At 47.8% G+C, this 15,223-nt stretch overlaps 1 protein-coding gene and 1 long non-coding RNA gene across 4 annotated transcripts; one reads left to right on the top strand and one right to left on the bottom strand.

Annotated features, from left to right (window-relative positions):
* Positions 1 to 298: 298 nt before the first annotated feature.
* LY96 (lymphocyte antigen 96) lies at positions 299 to 7,960 on the bottom strand. 2 transcript variants are annotated; one of them, XM_064153986.1, is made up of 5 exons: positions 7,861 to 7,960; positions 3,994 to 4,083; positions 3,784 to 3,912; positions 2,157 to 2,209; positions 299 to 842 (listed from the first exon to the last, which is right to left on the bottom strand). In XM_064153986.1, exons 1-5 carry the CDS (start codon positions 7,952 to 7,954, stop codon positions 741 to 743), a joined length of 468 nt encoding a protein of 155 aa, XP_064010056.1. In that variant the 5' UTR covers positions 7,955 to 7,960; the 3' UTR covers positions 299 to 740. The 2 variants fall into 2 exon arrangements, with proteins under 2 accessions (XP_064010056.1, XP_064010055.1); XM_064153985.1 differs by lacking the exon at positions 3,994 to 4,083 and having other exon boundaries at positions 7,861 to 7,957.
* On the top strand, positions 1,969 to 7,887 carry LOC135181107 (uncharacterized). 2 transcript variants are annotated; one of them, XR_010304727.1, is made up of 3 exons: positions 1,969 to 2,110; positions 3,794 to 4,004; positions 7,602 to 7,887. It is a non-coding gene; the product is annotated as an uncharacterized LOC135181107 (long non-coding RNA). The 2 variants fall into 2 exon arrangements; XR_010304728.1 differs by lacking the exon at positions 3,794 to 4,004.
* Positions 7,961 to 15,223: the final 7,263 nt, after the last annotated feature.

Raw genomic sequence — 15,223 nt, 5'->3', positions numbered from 1 at the left:
ACGTGGCACTTGGTGCCATGGTCTAGCCTTGAGCTCTGTGGTAAAGGGTTGGACTTGATGATCTGTGAGGTCTCTTCCAACCTTGGTGATACTGGGATACTGTGATGTCCCTGACCATGGCAGGAGGGGTGCAGCTAGAATGGACTTGATGATCTGTGAGGTCGCTTCCAACCCAGATGATACTGTCATACTGTAATGATTGTTAAGGTCCCTTCCAACCCAAACCATCCTGTGACTCTACAATGCTAATGAGGATATAACAGGAACACAAAACCCACTTCTCAGGGTGTTTGGAGAGACAACTTTTATTGTTTCAGCACTTACAGCAAGGTCCCCAGAGTCAACTGCTGGGTCTTTTCAAATTGAGTTGTGGTGAACTTCTGGTTCTTGCACTTCCAAGCTTCAAAGTTTCTTGGATGCATGCAGCACAGCCAGAAGGACTTGGCTTGTTCATAACTCAAGACACAGCACCAAAATGCAGTCCTCAGCCTGACATTCACTCAGAGCTACTCTGGATTAATCAGGGTGCCTGATTCACAGAGACTTTCAGCACATTGCCTGAGCATCTCATTACAGCAGGGCTATAAATGGCTAAGACTATCCATCAGGTAGCATTCTAGGCAGTACATGATGGATTCTACCTCAGGACAATTAGTGTGCTTCTTATTTTGCTGTCTGGATTCCAGTTGCTTGCAGAAGTGACCTCTGTGTCCTGGGATTGTTGGAAATGTTTGCTGCCTTCAGAAAGTGTCTTGTTTGACTCTCATGGTGATATTTAAGCACATGACCATATCCTTCTCAGAGTCATCAGAGAATCCTTCTAAAATAATGCTGTAGTTGCCCTAAAATGAGCAAGGCAAAAAGAAAAGGAAATTAGTGCATGATGCTGCTGTTCTTATCTAAGGAATTGCTTTGGAATTGCAGCCCAGTCCAATGCCAATCACTCTCTCTGCCAACAACTTCCTCATCACATCCAGCCTAGACCTCCCCTGGCACATCTTGAGACTGTGTCCCCTTGTTCTGTTGCTGGTTGCCTGGGAGAAGAGACCAACCCCACCTGGCTACAACCTCCCTTCAGGTAGCTGTAGACAGCAATGAGCTCTGCCCTGAGCCTCTTCTGCTGCAGGCTACACACCCCCAGCTCCCTCAGCCTCTCCTCCAGGCTGTGCTCCAGGCTTGGTGTCACCTGCAACCTTACTGATGCTGGACTCAATCCCCTCATCCAGATCATCAATAAAGATGTTGAATAGGACTGGGCCCAGCACTGATCCTTGGGGAACACCACTAGTGACTGGCTGCCAACAGCAAACTGGGGGATGAGCACTGGGGAGCTGAAGGGCTCCCAGGACTAAACTAAAGCCTAGGAGGCTTGCAGGGCCTTACAGTTTTCAGCAAAGGCTCTGATTAGGTTTCCAGGTTCTCACTGAGTCCTATCTTAAGTGTCAGGTCTGCCAGAAGCACCTCAGCTACGGGAGGTCTGCTTAGGACAGAGGACATTCCTCCCTACTACCAGCTCTGAGACTAGAAGAGATGCTGGGCTGAATGGAGTTCAACACTGTGAGTGTCTCATGAACTTCAAGTTAAGGGGAGGCTGGAGACTTTGTACTGGTGGGAGCTAATTAGTGACGCTGTGGGATTAGCAGGGACACTAAGGGTCTTGGCAGGCTAATGCAGCTGATAAGCAGGTGCTGGAGGAGAGTGGGCCAGCCTAGGAACAGGTGCTGCTCCTGCTTTAACACTGAAGCATTGTCTTTACTTGTGGGCATCGTTATCCCTCTTCAAATCTCCCTTTCAGGGAGGACCAGAGCAGCACCTGAAGAGAAGGGAAGGGAAAAGAAAGAACAAAACAGACAGAAAGAATGTGTCTTCAAACAGGTAAGAGGAAACACATTAATTTACCAAAGAAGATGGGATTATTAAGGTGACATTAACTGAACTTTAGCTTTTTCCTTTGTGAAACAAAGGAGCAATAACAACCTGAGGACGCTGAGCATTTCTGAGGTGCTACCACCCTGGAGTCACCACTTCAAGCATGAGGAAGTGTTCTGACATTTCCTTCTGCAGCTGTCTACAGTCTGGGTGAACCTCTCTTCTCAGAAACTGAGCACATGTGACTTTGCTATCATTGTTTCCTCGGGTGAAATGCTGAAACATACCTTTGGGAATGATATTCGTGACCCTTTGATGTCGAATGTTGCCTCAATTGTTTCTGTAAAACAGAGGTGATTGTAATAGAAATGATTAGTTAATCACCAAGTTATCAACCAATCATCCTAGACAGCTTCAAAGCAGCGTGGCACACCTCCCAGCAGCAGTGCCAGTGCCATTCACCTCTCTGCTGCCAAAGCCCTCACCTGTACCTCCTCCTAGAGCTGCCTGCTTGTCTAAACCAGGTTAGAAAATGGGAACTTAGCACAGAGCTCCTGCAGACCCATCCTGCTGAGATAACTTCAGTAATTGAGCTTCTAATGGTAGGTCAGCTGAATGCCAGCTGGAGAGAGCTGATACTGGGTTTTAAAGAAAGGAGAGCATGGGTTGTGCATGTCTGGCCTGCCTATGAGCCATCATCAGCTGACATCCTGCCTGAATTCCCTGGGTCCAAGCCTCTGCCATGTTAATGTTGGTTAGCTCCTACAACAGGATCAGCTCTCCCCAAGTGAAAAAAGCACTCTGGATAATAGCTTTGGAAACTCATCCTGACACTTATAGAAATAAACTCTTCTGGATGTCAGTAGTGCCTCTAGCTCCTTTCAGGTCAAAGGTAGCCTTTCCAAGCCATTTTAGAGATGCTAATGAGAAGAGTGCCATAATCATGGAATCATAGAATGGGTTGGATTGGAAGGGACCTGAAAGATCACCTAGTTCCAAATTCCCTGCAGTGGGCATGGACACATTCTACCAGGTTGCTCAAGGCCACATCCAACCTGGCTTCCAGGCTTGGAGCCTCCACGACTTCTCTGGGCAATCTGGTCCAGTGCCTCATTACCCTCATGGGGAAGAATTTCCTCCTTATGGAGCTTCTTTCAGTCTGAAGCCATTGCCCCTCATTCTCTTACTCCATGACTCTGTAAAAAGTCCCTTCCTGGCTCTCCTGAAGCCCCCTTCAAATACTGGAAGGCTTCTAGGTCTCTGCAGCTTTCTCTTCTGCAGGCTGAACAGCCCCAGCCTGTCTTCATAAGAGAGGTGCTTCAGCTCTGAACACCTTTGTGGCCTCCTCTGAACCCACCTTATTATGGCTTGTGTTGGGGGCTTCCTTGCTGGGCACAGGATTCAAGGCGGGATCTCACCAGAGCAGAGAGGCAGAACTCTCCCCTCCACCTGCTACCCACACTGCTGGGTATGCAGCCCAGGACAGGTTCTGTTTGTGGGCTGCATGCTCACATTGTTGACTCACATTGAGCTTCTCATCACCTAGCATCCCCCAAGTCCTCCCTGGGACATCTTTGTCTCTTGTCTGCCCAGCCTTCCTAATGAGTTGAAGTATATTAGTAATCCTTATTTATAGAGGTGGAAGCTGCAGCACAAGGAAGTTAAAGCACAGAATTTGGAAGTTCTCTGTTTATTGGGGTTCTGGCACTGCAGAACAACCTGCTCCAAAGTCTGCTGCCTGCCTGAAAGCATCAAATCAACCTCGATTATGGGGAGGAAAAAACTGTCTCTGGGCTGACCAATTAGTCTGTTAAGAAACCTGGTTAGTGGTGAAAGAGAGCTGACAGGGTGTGGCTCTGCTGTGGAGGGCACCTGCAAGGCAAGGGACAGGCAGCAAATCTTCTCCACACTGACCCCCTTTCAGTGCTCCACATATTGAGTATACATCATCAGCTCCGCTGCACAGGACTTGTCTCCAGTGTAATGCTTTGGCTCCATCATACCAGACATTGAAGATGGTCTTCAGAAAGGTGATGTCATTCCCTGGTGAAGACAGTGAAATGAAGAAAATGGTAGCTGCTAGGCACACTGCAGGATATAACTGCCTAGTCCAAAGGCACTCACGTGGAATCCAGGTAACTGCAGTCTTCCAGATGGGCTTGTTTGCCATGGTGCAAGGTGTCACATTAAACATGAAAATGTGAGGTGTAGAATCTAGGGGAAAACCAAAATATTCCATGCTGGTAGGTGTGAACAGGCTCCTCCAGGAAAAGAAACAAAGATACATGCACACTCATAATAAAGACATTTGAAAATGCATATAAGATAAGGTAGACAGAAAATAGTCTGATATAAATATCAACAGTAAATATTAGCCACTACATGTGTGGGTTTAAGTGTATTTTGAATTATTTATATACTTGGAAGGCACAAATTATGTCATATTTAAGGTGACCCCCCCCAAAAAAAAAAAAGCCATTTATTTGGTGGATGATATTCTGCACACAAAACTCAGAGGCAAAAGTACCTTTATTTCTCTTCTGGAGTTACACAAACTTGTTACTAGCATTAAGACAGATGAAAATATCCCCAGTGATGTCAGCCATGGAATCTACATAAGCTTCAACATCTGAAGGGGACCTACATTGCCATTGGGATGGGCTGCCCAGGGAGGTGGTGGAGTCACTGTCCAGCCATGGAACCTATATAAGCTTCAACATCTGAAGGGGACCTACATTGCCATTGGAATGGGCTGCCCAGGGAGGTGGTGGAGTCACTGTCCAGCCATGGAACCTACATAAGCTTCAACATCTGAAGGGGACCTACATTGCCATTGGAATGGGCTGCCCAGGGAGGTGGTGGAGTCACTGTCCCTGGAGGTGTTCAAGAAAAGCCTGGATGGGGCACTTAGTGCCATGGTCTGGTTGACAGGACAGGGCTGGGTGCTAGGTTGGACTGGATGAGTTTGGAGGTCTCTTCCAGCCTGGTTGATTCTATGATTCTGCAGGAAGGCTGAGAAGGGACTGCATAGAAGGGCCAGTGGTGATAGGATGAGGGGCAATGGTTTAAAACCCGAGCAGGGTAGATTTAGAATGGAGATCAGGAGGAGGTTCTGCACAATGAGAGTGGTGAAATACTGGAACAGGCTGCCCAAGGATGGGGGGTCGAGGAGGATGTTCCTAGAGACCAGACTTGAGGTGGCCCTGAGCAACCTGGTCTAGCTGGAGATGTCTCTGCTCACTGTAGGGGGAATGGACAAGATAAGCTTTGAGGGTCTCTTCCAATCCAATGCACTGTGATTCTGTGACTGAGGACAGCAGCTGCCATGTGTTTAACACAGCAGCATGTTTTCCAGGGCACTGTAAATGAGCCTGTGAATGGATTTGCTGTGTGAGAGAACCACACAGCACTGTACAACACACAGTGTCAGGTGCAGCATGACAAAGCAGCACACAACCTGTGTTTAATTGAATCTTGTGCCCATTTGCTGATATTTTAACTCTTTAAGTGTCACTCAGTGGCAGCCTTTGGAAGGATTTCCAGCAGGTGCTTGTGTTTTGATTTTAGGAAAGAAATCTGCCCAGCTCACCTTGCTTCTACCCTCCCTGGTGTGCTCAAAGTGAAGTATAGAATCATGGAGCAGACTGACAGAGCCATTTGGGTTGGAAAAGATCTTTCAGATGATCGAGTCCAACCAAACAGACTGAGAGATGACCTCATCAGTGTTTATAAAGATGTGCTAGGAGGCTGGAGCCAGGCTCTGCTCCATGATGCCCAAGGACAGGACAAGGGGCAATGGGTGGAAGCTGAGGCATAGGAAGTTTCATGCAAAGTGAGGAGGATTTTTTTTTCCCTGTAAGGTGCCAGAACACTGGAACAGGCTGCCCAGGGTGGGGTTGTGGAGTCTCCCTCTCTGGAGATACTCAAAACCTGCCTGGATGCATTCCTGTGTGATCTGGTCTAGGTGACGCTGCTCTGGCAGGGGGGTTGGACTGGATGAGCTTTTGAGGTCCCTTCCAGCCCCTGAATTTCTGTGAGTCTGTGATTATCTAAGCCACCTGCTGCTCGCCATGGTGGGGCTGGAGGCAGGGTGTGCAGGGGGTGCTTCCCAGGCAAAGGGATGTTCCCAGTGCTAACCCAGCTAGCAAACAGGATGGTGGGGTGATTTCATAGAAACACAGAAATGCTTTGGTTGGGAAAGGCCTCTAAGATCATCAAGTCTAGCTGCCAGCCCAAGACCACTATGGCCATTAAACCACGTCTCAATGTGCCATGGTCACACATTTCTTGAACACCTCCAGGGATGGTGACTCTACCACCTCCCTGGGCACCCTGTTCCAATGCCTGGCCACTCTTGCAGCAAAGAAATCTTCCTAATACCCAACCAAAACTTCCCCTGGCACAATTTCAGACTATTACCTCTTGTCCTGTCACTTGTTACAAGGGAGAAGAGACTAATCCCCAACCCACTGCAATCTCACAGTATCACAGTATTATTAGGGTTGGAAGAGACCTCACAGATCATCAAGTCCAACCCTTTACCACAGAGCTCAAGGCTAGACCATGGCACCAAGTGCCACGTCCAGTCCTGCCTTGAACAGCTCCAGGGACGGCGACTCCACCACCTCCCCGGGCAGCCCATTCCAGTGTCCAATGACTCTCTCAGTGAAGAACTTTCTCCTCACCTCCAGCCTAAATCTCCCCTGGTGCAGCCTGAGGCTGTGTCCTCTCGTTCTGGTGCTGGCCACCTGAGAGAAGAGAGCAACCTCATCCTGGCCACAACCTCCCCTCAGGTAGTTGTAGACAGCAATAAGGTCTGCCCTGAGCCTCCTCTTCTCCAGGCTAATTCTGTGGCATTTGGTGATGAAAGCAAAAGGAAACTGCCTGGCTGTCTGTAACCAGCAGTCAGCTTCTCATCTCAGAGGTGACTACACACAGGAAATTACAACAGGAAAAAGGGCAAACAAACAAGACTCACCGTGGTCTCAAAGCTTTGGCTTGCAAGCTTTAAGTCCTGCCATTGCCAGATGTTTAACGTACAGCAAGGTACCCAAAGCAAACATCCCCCCCATGTGCATCAGCTTATGTAGCTATGGTACAGGCAATACACAGGCTTTCTACAGACATGGGCCCTCCCTTCCAAAACACCTTCTCAAAAGCACACCCTCTAGCCACTCAGTCTGCATGGGCATACTCGAGCTTGCTCAACACCAGCAAGCTGCCAAGCTGCTTCAGGGCAACCAAAAAGCTCAGTGGCCAACACAGAGCTCAGTGACCAGACACAGTAAGAAGGGTCATACTGCATTGTCCCAGAGCCTGACTATCCTCCAGCCTGGCAGAGTATGCTCCTTTCTTCCCCCATATACTTAGAATCAGAGAAACACTGTTATTGGAAAAGCCCTCTAAGATCATCGAGCCCAGCCACCAGCCCAACACCACTATGGCCATTAAACCATCTCCCAAAGTGCCATGACCATACATTTCTTGAATACCTCCAGGAGTGATGACTCCACCATCTCCCTGGGCAGCCTGTTACTCCTTCAGTAAAGAACATTATTCTGATCTCCAACCTAAACCTCCCCTGGTGCAACTTCAGGCCATTTCAACTGATACTACCAGCTGCTGCTAGGGAGAACACCTACCTCAAAGCCTTTCACTGTAATATACTGATTGAGTCAATATTTTATACAATATAGCACTTGCAAAACATGCTTAAATTCCTTATCTTCTAGGGGTTCCTGAAGCAAAACATGCCTGGAAGTACATTTCTCTTTTAGCTGCTGGTAATGTTCATGCCTGTGCAGTACAACCCTTGTAATAGGGTAATGGATACCAGAAATGAAGCTGAAGTTCAGCTCCAGCTGAAGTTCTTTATATATTCTCTTGCATTCATCAAAGAAACAGATTGAAATGGAAGTTCACATCTCCTTCAGACAACAGCAGGGATTGTGCAATAGCCAGCAAGAAAAGAACAAACTATATTTTACTCACCACAAAAAGTATATGACAAGTCCAGATCTGATGATGTACAAAGAAATTCACTGGCTCCAGGGGTGATTAACACAAAGAAAAGAAATCCAAACATAGTTACTTCTTTGGCTCAGTATTTGGTAGAGCAAACTGTTGTTTTGAGCAAAGAGGAACAAAAATTCAGCACAGTCATCCTCAGTCACGTGGAGCTTCTTTAATTTAAGGGTGTTGGAGCCCTGGAGCAGGCTGCCCAGGGAGTTGATGGAGTTTCCACAGAATCACAGAATCAACCAGGTTGGAAGAGACCTCCAAGATCATCCAGTCCAACCTAGCATCCAGCTCTGGCCTGTTCCAGCAGTTCCATGTCCCTCTTATACTGGAGGCACCAGAACTGCATTAGGCAGGGATGCTAATTAAAGATTTTAATCACTTGTGCTGGGTAAATTCCTTATGTACGCTATGAAAACTCAGTACATAAACCAGGTACATACCCAGGGTACTTATATAGACCTTAATTACTTCTGACTGCTACTTGCTGTGCTATGTACTTAGTGGCTTCACTTCCATCCTGATGAATGGATATCTTGGATTCAAGGATTCTGTTGATAAAATACAATATTGAACAGACTTTTCCAAAAATGCTGAGCTAAAATTCTCTTTCAATAACAGAAGATTCCCCCTCAGGTTTGTGCTAAGGATTCACTACCAACCAACACATCTGACTGAAAACCAAATGAGAAAAGAAGGGAATTTGTGAGAGAAGAAACAGGGATTTCTCCTAAGACTTCACATATTCTTTTCAGGGAATCAACCAGGTTGGAAGAGACCTCCAAGCTCATCCAGTCCTACCTAGCACCCAGCCCTAGCCAGTCAACTAGACCATGGCACTAAGTGCCTCAGCCAGGCTTTGCTTGAACATCTCCAGGGATGGTGACTCCACCACCTCCCTGGGCAGCCCATTCCAATGCCAATCACTCTCTCTTTGAAGAACTTCCTTCTAACATCCAGCCTATACTTCCCCTGGCACAACTTGAGACTGTGTCCCCTTGTTCTGTTGCTGCTTGCCTGGCAGAAGAGACCAAACCCCACCTGGCTACAGCCTCCCTTCGGGTAGCTGTAGACAGTTCAAACCAAGCTGGACATGTTCCTGTGTGACCTTCTCTAAGTGGACCTGCTTTGGCAGGGGGGTTGGACTAGACCACCTCCAGAGTCCCTTCCAGTCTCTAGAATTCTGTGATTCTGTGTGATTTTGTCCAATTCTCTGCAATCTGAATTCCTTGCACTGCCATCACTGTCATTTCTCATGACAATCAATGTCATGAAAAAGACATTGTCAAGCAAAAGAATTTATGCCTTCTTTGCTCCATTTTCTCCAGACAACACAGCCCAAGCCACATGTGGGAAATGTGTTAAATGGGGAAGTGAGGAGAAGAAAAATCATGGTTACCAGAAGCACGTAAAGGGCAAGTTTAGTTGACTCATCAGACATAACATTTGTTAAGGTATAATTTCAAATGCTCCAAAGTTTCCTGTACTTGACAAAGAAAAGCCCAAAAAATCACAGATGATGAAATCTTTAGCTTGGAGAAGAGGAGCCTGAGGCATGACCTCAGTCATGTTTATAGAGATGTGAAGGGCAGCGGAGGGAGAGCAGAGCCAGGCTCTGCTCAGTGATGTCTAGTGATAGGACAAGGGGCAATGGGGGCAAGCTGGAACAGAGGAGGCTCCACAGGAATATAATGAAGAACTTTTCACTGTGAAGGTGCCAGAGCCCTGGAGGAGGCTGCCCAAGGTGGTTGTGGAGTCTGCTTCTCTGAAGATGTTCAAAACCTGCCTGGATGTGTTCCTGAGTGACCTGCCCTAGGTGATCCTGCTCTGGCAGGGGAGTTGGACTGGATGATCTTTTGAGGTCCCTTCCAACCCCTAACGCTCTGTAATTCTATGTGATGCTGCTGGATTGACACAGCTGTGAATAACTCTTGCAAGCTTTCAATCAATGCATTGCAAAACTCACCATGCTTAGGGACATGCTGGCACTCTGGAGGAATTTCATGAGATTATGTGCTTCCAAAATCCAGAATGTTAGGGATTGGAAGGGACCTCAAAGTCTCATCCAAACTACCCTTGAACAACTCCAGGGAGAGGGCATCCACAGCCCCCTGGGCAACTTGTTCCAGTGTCTCACCACCCTAACTGGAAAGAATTTCTTCCTAATCTGCAGTCTAAATCTGCCCTCTTCCAGCTCAAAGCCATTGCCCCTCACCTTGTCACTACAGGCCCTTGACAAAAGTCCCTCTCCAGCTTTCTTGTAGGTCCCTTCCCCTGGAAGGCCACTCTAAGGACTCCCCACAGCTTTCTCTTCTCCAGGCTGAACAGCCCCAACTCTCCCAGCCTGTGCCCATGGGCAAGGTGCTCCAGTCCTCTGATTATCTTCACGGCCAACTCTGAACCTGCTTCAACAGTCCTATGTTCTTGTGCTGCAGGCACCAGAATTGGACACAGTGTTCCAGGTAGGGTCTCAGCAGAGCATGGGGGCAGAATCACCTCCCTTGTCCTTTTGATATAGCCCAGGATGTGGTTGGCTTCTGGGCTGTCAGAGACCATTGTCAGCTCATGTTGAGTTTGCCATCATCTGACACCCACAAGGCCTTTTTCTCAAGGCTCCTTTCAAGAGAATGGGTAGAGAGTTCTCTTCAGTACTTCCAAAACTTCCCACAGGCCACAAGTAGAGTCTCACTGGCCTGGCAGAGACCAAGACATTTGGCTTTTAGATGGGAATTCAGAATTATACAACTTCCCTGACAGGTCTCCAGAGTGCATGCATCATGCACAGATTCCATTCTGTTGTTGAACAGGATGCTGTAAAACATAGAAAACCTTTGTGATCGTGGCAGTAACAGAGTTCTGGTTCCAAATGGCCACATTTTGCTTAAAAACAGTAACAAAATTGAAATAAATTGGGGAGGTTGTGATTGCTGGGGGTAAAACAAAACAAAACCAAGCCCAATTGAGTTATCAGACTGCCACTGAACAGTGATGAAACAGCCACTAAAGAACAGCAACCTTCTGCTTGTAGTCAAGATTGCTCTCAACCACAAAGCCATGGCTGCTGATGTGGAATGAGTCTAGCTAGAAAGAGGCCAAGCCAGGCACTCCACTGAGTGTTCTTTTACTCCAACAGCAAGTGCCACAGGTCAGGTTGAAGCAGGTGTGAACTGGCATTGGCTGTATCCTATGGCTTCTGACCCAGCTGAAAGCACATCACTCTGTGGCCAGGCTTGCACTCTGCTGTGCAGTGCACTGAGTGGATGATGGACTATGGTGTCCTGGTTTGAGCTAGATCAGAACTGATTCTGGTCAGGGCCATACCTCTTCAGCTCAGTCTCCACCCAGGACCAGCACTTTCTGCAGCTCAGGTCAAGTTTGTGCAGCCAAGGGCTGCTGCTAGCAGTGAAAATCTGTTAGGGAGAGCTCCTGCCCAGGGCTGGGCTGCAGACCAAGGGCACTGCCACATGTTGTGTGCCACCCTGGGCTGCAGAGGGAAAGACCACAGCTATGGGGAGGACCAGACAGTTCAGATGATCCTAAACTGACCAAGCTTGTGGTCTGGAAAGCTGAGTGTACACCAGGCTTAAGCCTCTTCTCCAAAGACCAGTGGCCAAGAAGGACTCTGTTGGGGTTTAATCCATTTCCAGAATCCAGCTCCTGAATACAGTTCCTATCTGCTGATGGGAATTCTCCAGTGCCAGCCCCCAGCATCAGTGCAGATGGTGACTAATTGCCATTAGGGGGTTAGGCTTGGTAGTGGATTTGTATATATTTGCATATGGTTTATTTCATTATTATTATTTTCACTAAAGCTGGTTTAGTTTCTTTCCCAACCCATCAGCCTCTCTTCCTTGTTCCCTTTCTCTTCCCTCTGGGAAGCAGAGGGCCTCTGGCACTCATCTGATGGCCAGCCCTGCCCTAGCACATGGCACACGGGCAGACTGGGAGGGTGCTGCAGAAAAGCCCTTTCCAGGCAACTGAAGGTCAGCTCTCCGATGAACTCGCTGGCTTGCTAGACCGAGTGCAAGTGCAGGTGGTTTGTTTCAGATACTCCTGGCAGTAAGCGATAGAGATGAGCAATGAGTCCCCCCTGGTGGCTTAGACAGACAGACACATGGGGAAAGCTCCATCTCCTCTCCCGTTCCTTATAGCACAAGAATATTCCAGTGCTTGAAAAAAGATCCCTGGAACCAGGCTCCACTTTACAAGGATCTGGCTGGCTCATGGTAGATAGGAGCAATGAGTGCTGCTGGTATCGGGGCTTAGCTGCTGGCTAAGCTGTCAGCCCATGGCTTGGATGGCAACACTCTGTGCTGGGTTAGGAACTGGCTGGAGGGCTGGACCCAGAGAGTGGTGGTGAATGGTGCCACATCCAGCTGGCGGCTGACACTAATGGTGTCCCTCAGGGATCAGTGCTGGGCCCCATCCTCTTTAACATCTTCATAGATGATCTGGATGAGGGCATGGAGTCAGTCATCAGCAAGTGTGCAGATGACACCAAGCTGGGGGCAGATGTGGCTGGGTTGGAGGGCAGAAGGGCTCTGCAGCAGGACCTTGACCCCCTGGACAGATGGGCAGAGGCCAAGGGGATGGCATTCAATAGCTCCAAGTGCAGGGTGCTGCACTTTGGCCATAACAACCCCATGCAGAGATACAGGCTGGGGTCAGAGTGGCTGGAGAGCAGCCAGACAGAGAGGGATCTGGGGGTGCTGATTGATACCCACCTGAACATGAGCCAGCAGTGTGCCCAGGTGGCCAAGAGAGCCAGTGGCATCCTGGCCTGCATCAGGAATGGTGTGGTCAGCAGGAGCAGGGAGGTCATTCTGCCCCTGTACTCTGCACTGCTTAGACCACACCTTGAGTGCTGTGTTCAGTTCTGGGCCCCCCAGTTTAGGAGGGACATTGAGATGCTTGAGCATGTCCAGAGAAGGGCGACGAGGCTGGGGAGAGGCCTTGAGCACAGCCCTACGAGGAGAGGCTGAGGGAGCTGGGATTGGTTAGCCTGGAGAAGAGGAGGCTCAGGGGAGACCTTATTGCTGTCTACAACTACCTGAGGGGTGGTTGTGGCCAGGAGGAGGTTGCTCTCTTCTCTCAGGTGGCCAGCACCAGAACGAGAGGACACAGCCTCAGGCTGTGCCAGGGGAAATTTAGGCTTGAGTTGAGGAGAAAGTTCTTCCCTGAGAGAGTCATTGGACACTGGAATGGGCTGCCCGGGGAGGTGGTGGAGTCGCCGTCCCTGGAGCTGTTCAAGGCAGGACTGGACGTGGCACTTGGTGCCATGGTCTGGCCTTGAGCTCTGTGGTAAAGGGTTGGACTTGATGATCTGTGAGGTCTCTTCCAACCCTGATGATACTGTGATACTGTGATACTGTGAAAATATCACTTATGCCCAGGACTATGAAGTCTACAGTTACTGTGTTTGTTCAAACTCTCCTTAAATCAAGCCTCACTTATTTATAGACCTTTTCAGTAAATTCAGTTTTAGACACTTGTAGCCTTTGATGTTATTTATAGAGCTGATTTCTTGCGATGCTCACTGCAACTCCAAACTGGTGCACCAGAGGGGGGAGGGGTCTGCCCTGCCCCTTTCAAGTCAGTGTGAAGGTCACTGCAGAAGAAGGATATAAACTTCTGCATATTTAGTTTTTACTAAATACTCTTGCTTTCCTATAATCTTTTCCTTGCACACTCTGACCCAGAAGTTGAAAAGGAGAGAAATGGAAAGAGCAACATCCTGGGGTTACTTCACTAGAGATTTGTGACAATTCAACCCCTCCCTTTTGCAATCCTACTCTACTGTACCTATTTGTATCTATTTGGTTCAATTGTTTTCATTAAAGCTGGTTTAGTTTCTTTGCTCCCCATCAGTCTCTGTCCCTTAGTCCCTTTCTCTTCCCTTAGGGAAGCAGAGGGGTTCATAAAGAGTCTCTGGCACTTGTTTAGTGTTGTTCAGTGCCAGCTCTGACCCCTAGAAGATGGAGATCTCTCTACTGTTGCTTGATCACCCCACCTCAGATTTAATACTGCAAGGTTTCTGCAATCAGAAGAAAATAAGGTTGAAGTTGGTATTGCTCAGAGAGTACCTAATTTGGAGGCCTTTCCTTTACCTCCTTTTGCAAACCCCTTATAGAAGATCCAGAGCCATGAAAATCATCAGAGGGCTGGAGCACCTCTTATATAAGGACAGGCTAAGAGTTGGGGCTGCTCAGCCTGGAGAAGGCTGTGGGGAGACCTTAGGGCAGCCTTCCAGTACTTGAAGGGGGCTACAGGAGAGCTGGAGAGGGACTTTTGACAAAGGCATGGAGTGACAGGACAAGTGTTAATGGCCTCAAACTGGAAGAAGGTGAATCCTAATCAGACACTAGGAAGAAATTCATCCCCATTAGGGCGACAAGGCACTGGAACAGGTTGCCTAGGGAAGTTGTGGATGCTCCAAGCCTAGAAGCATTGAAAGTCAGGTTGGATGGGACCTTGATCAACCTGCTCTAGTTGGAGGTGTCCCTGACCATGGCAGGAGGTTGGAACTAGATGGTCTTTAAGGTCCCTTCCAATCCAAACCAGCCTATGATTCTGTGAAACTCTTGTTTCCTGTTCTCCCTGGGTTTGCGTTGAAAGATGTTAACTTCATCCACAGGAAGAAAAAGAAGCAAGTGAACACATCAGACAAAGCTCATTTTTAATTACAGCATTTCAGTACAGACAGGTCCTACAACTAGGTGAGCAGAATTGCTTGTTATTGGCCTTGCAGCTCAGTATCATTCATGGAAATCATTTTTAAATGTATTGTAGTTACCTGTGAACTGGTCCTGGCTAACCAGAGCCAGATTAACTGTGCCAACAAAAGGAGTCACTCAAAACCATCTGGAAGAGATGTTTGGCTTCTTAACCCTTCACCAACTACACTGACAGCAGTTCCAGCAGTCAAAATGCCAACATTTAAAAGCTCTGATGTTTTAGTGGGATCTGGAAGACATTTAGGCCCTTAAATGTATTTTTGATGCTGGAACTTAAGAAATATCTAAGAAAGTTAGCTAGAATTATTTTCTCTTTATTTGCAGCCTAAGGATGATTTAATATTGGTAGCACACATCAGATTTCCTCACTACAAAGAACACTGCTAATAGAAAAAGATAAATCTGAATTTCATCTTTTCTTTAATTGACCAATTTTTAAGCCTCCAAAAATTTAGGCCCTTTATGATTGGAAAACAAACACCTGTCAGTCTATAACAATCCTCTCCTTGGGCTAAAAACATTTAAGCTGCAATTTCTGCATGCTCAGAGTGCAGTTAGCCAATCCAGTTAAACACACACACACAAAATCTACTCCTTCTTTT

The sequence above is a fragment of the Pogoniulus pusillus genome, chromosome 14 (assembly GCF_015220805.1).
Source record: "Pogoniulus pusillus isolate bPogPus1 chromosome 14, bPogPus1.pri, whole genome shotgun sequence".
Classification (NCBI taxonomy): Eukaryota; Metazoa; Chordata; class Aves; order Piciformes; family Lybiidae; genus Pogoniulus; species Pogoniulus pusillus.
This window is presented reverse-complemented; position numbering and strand designations above follow the sequence as displayed.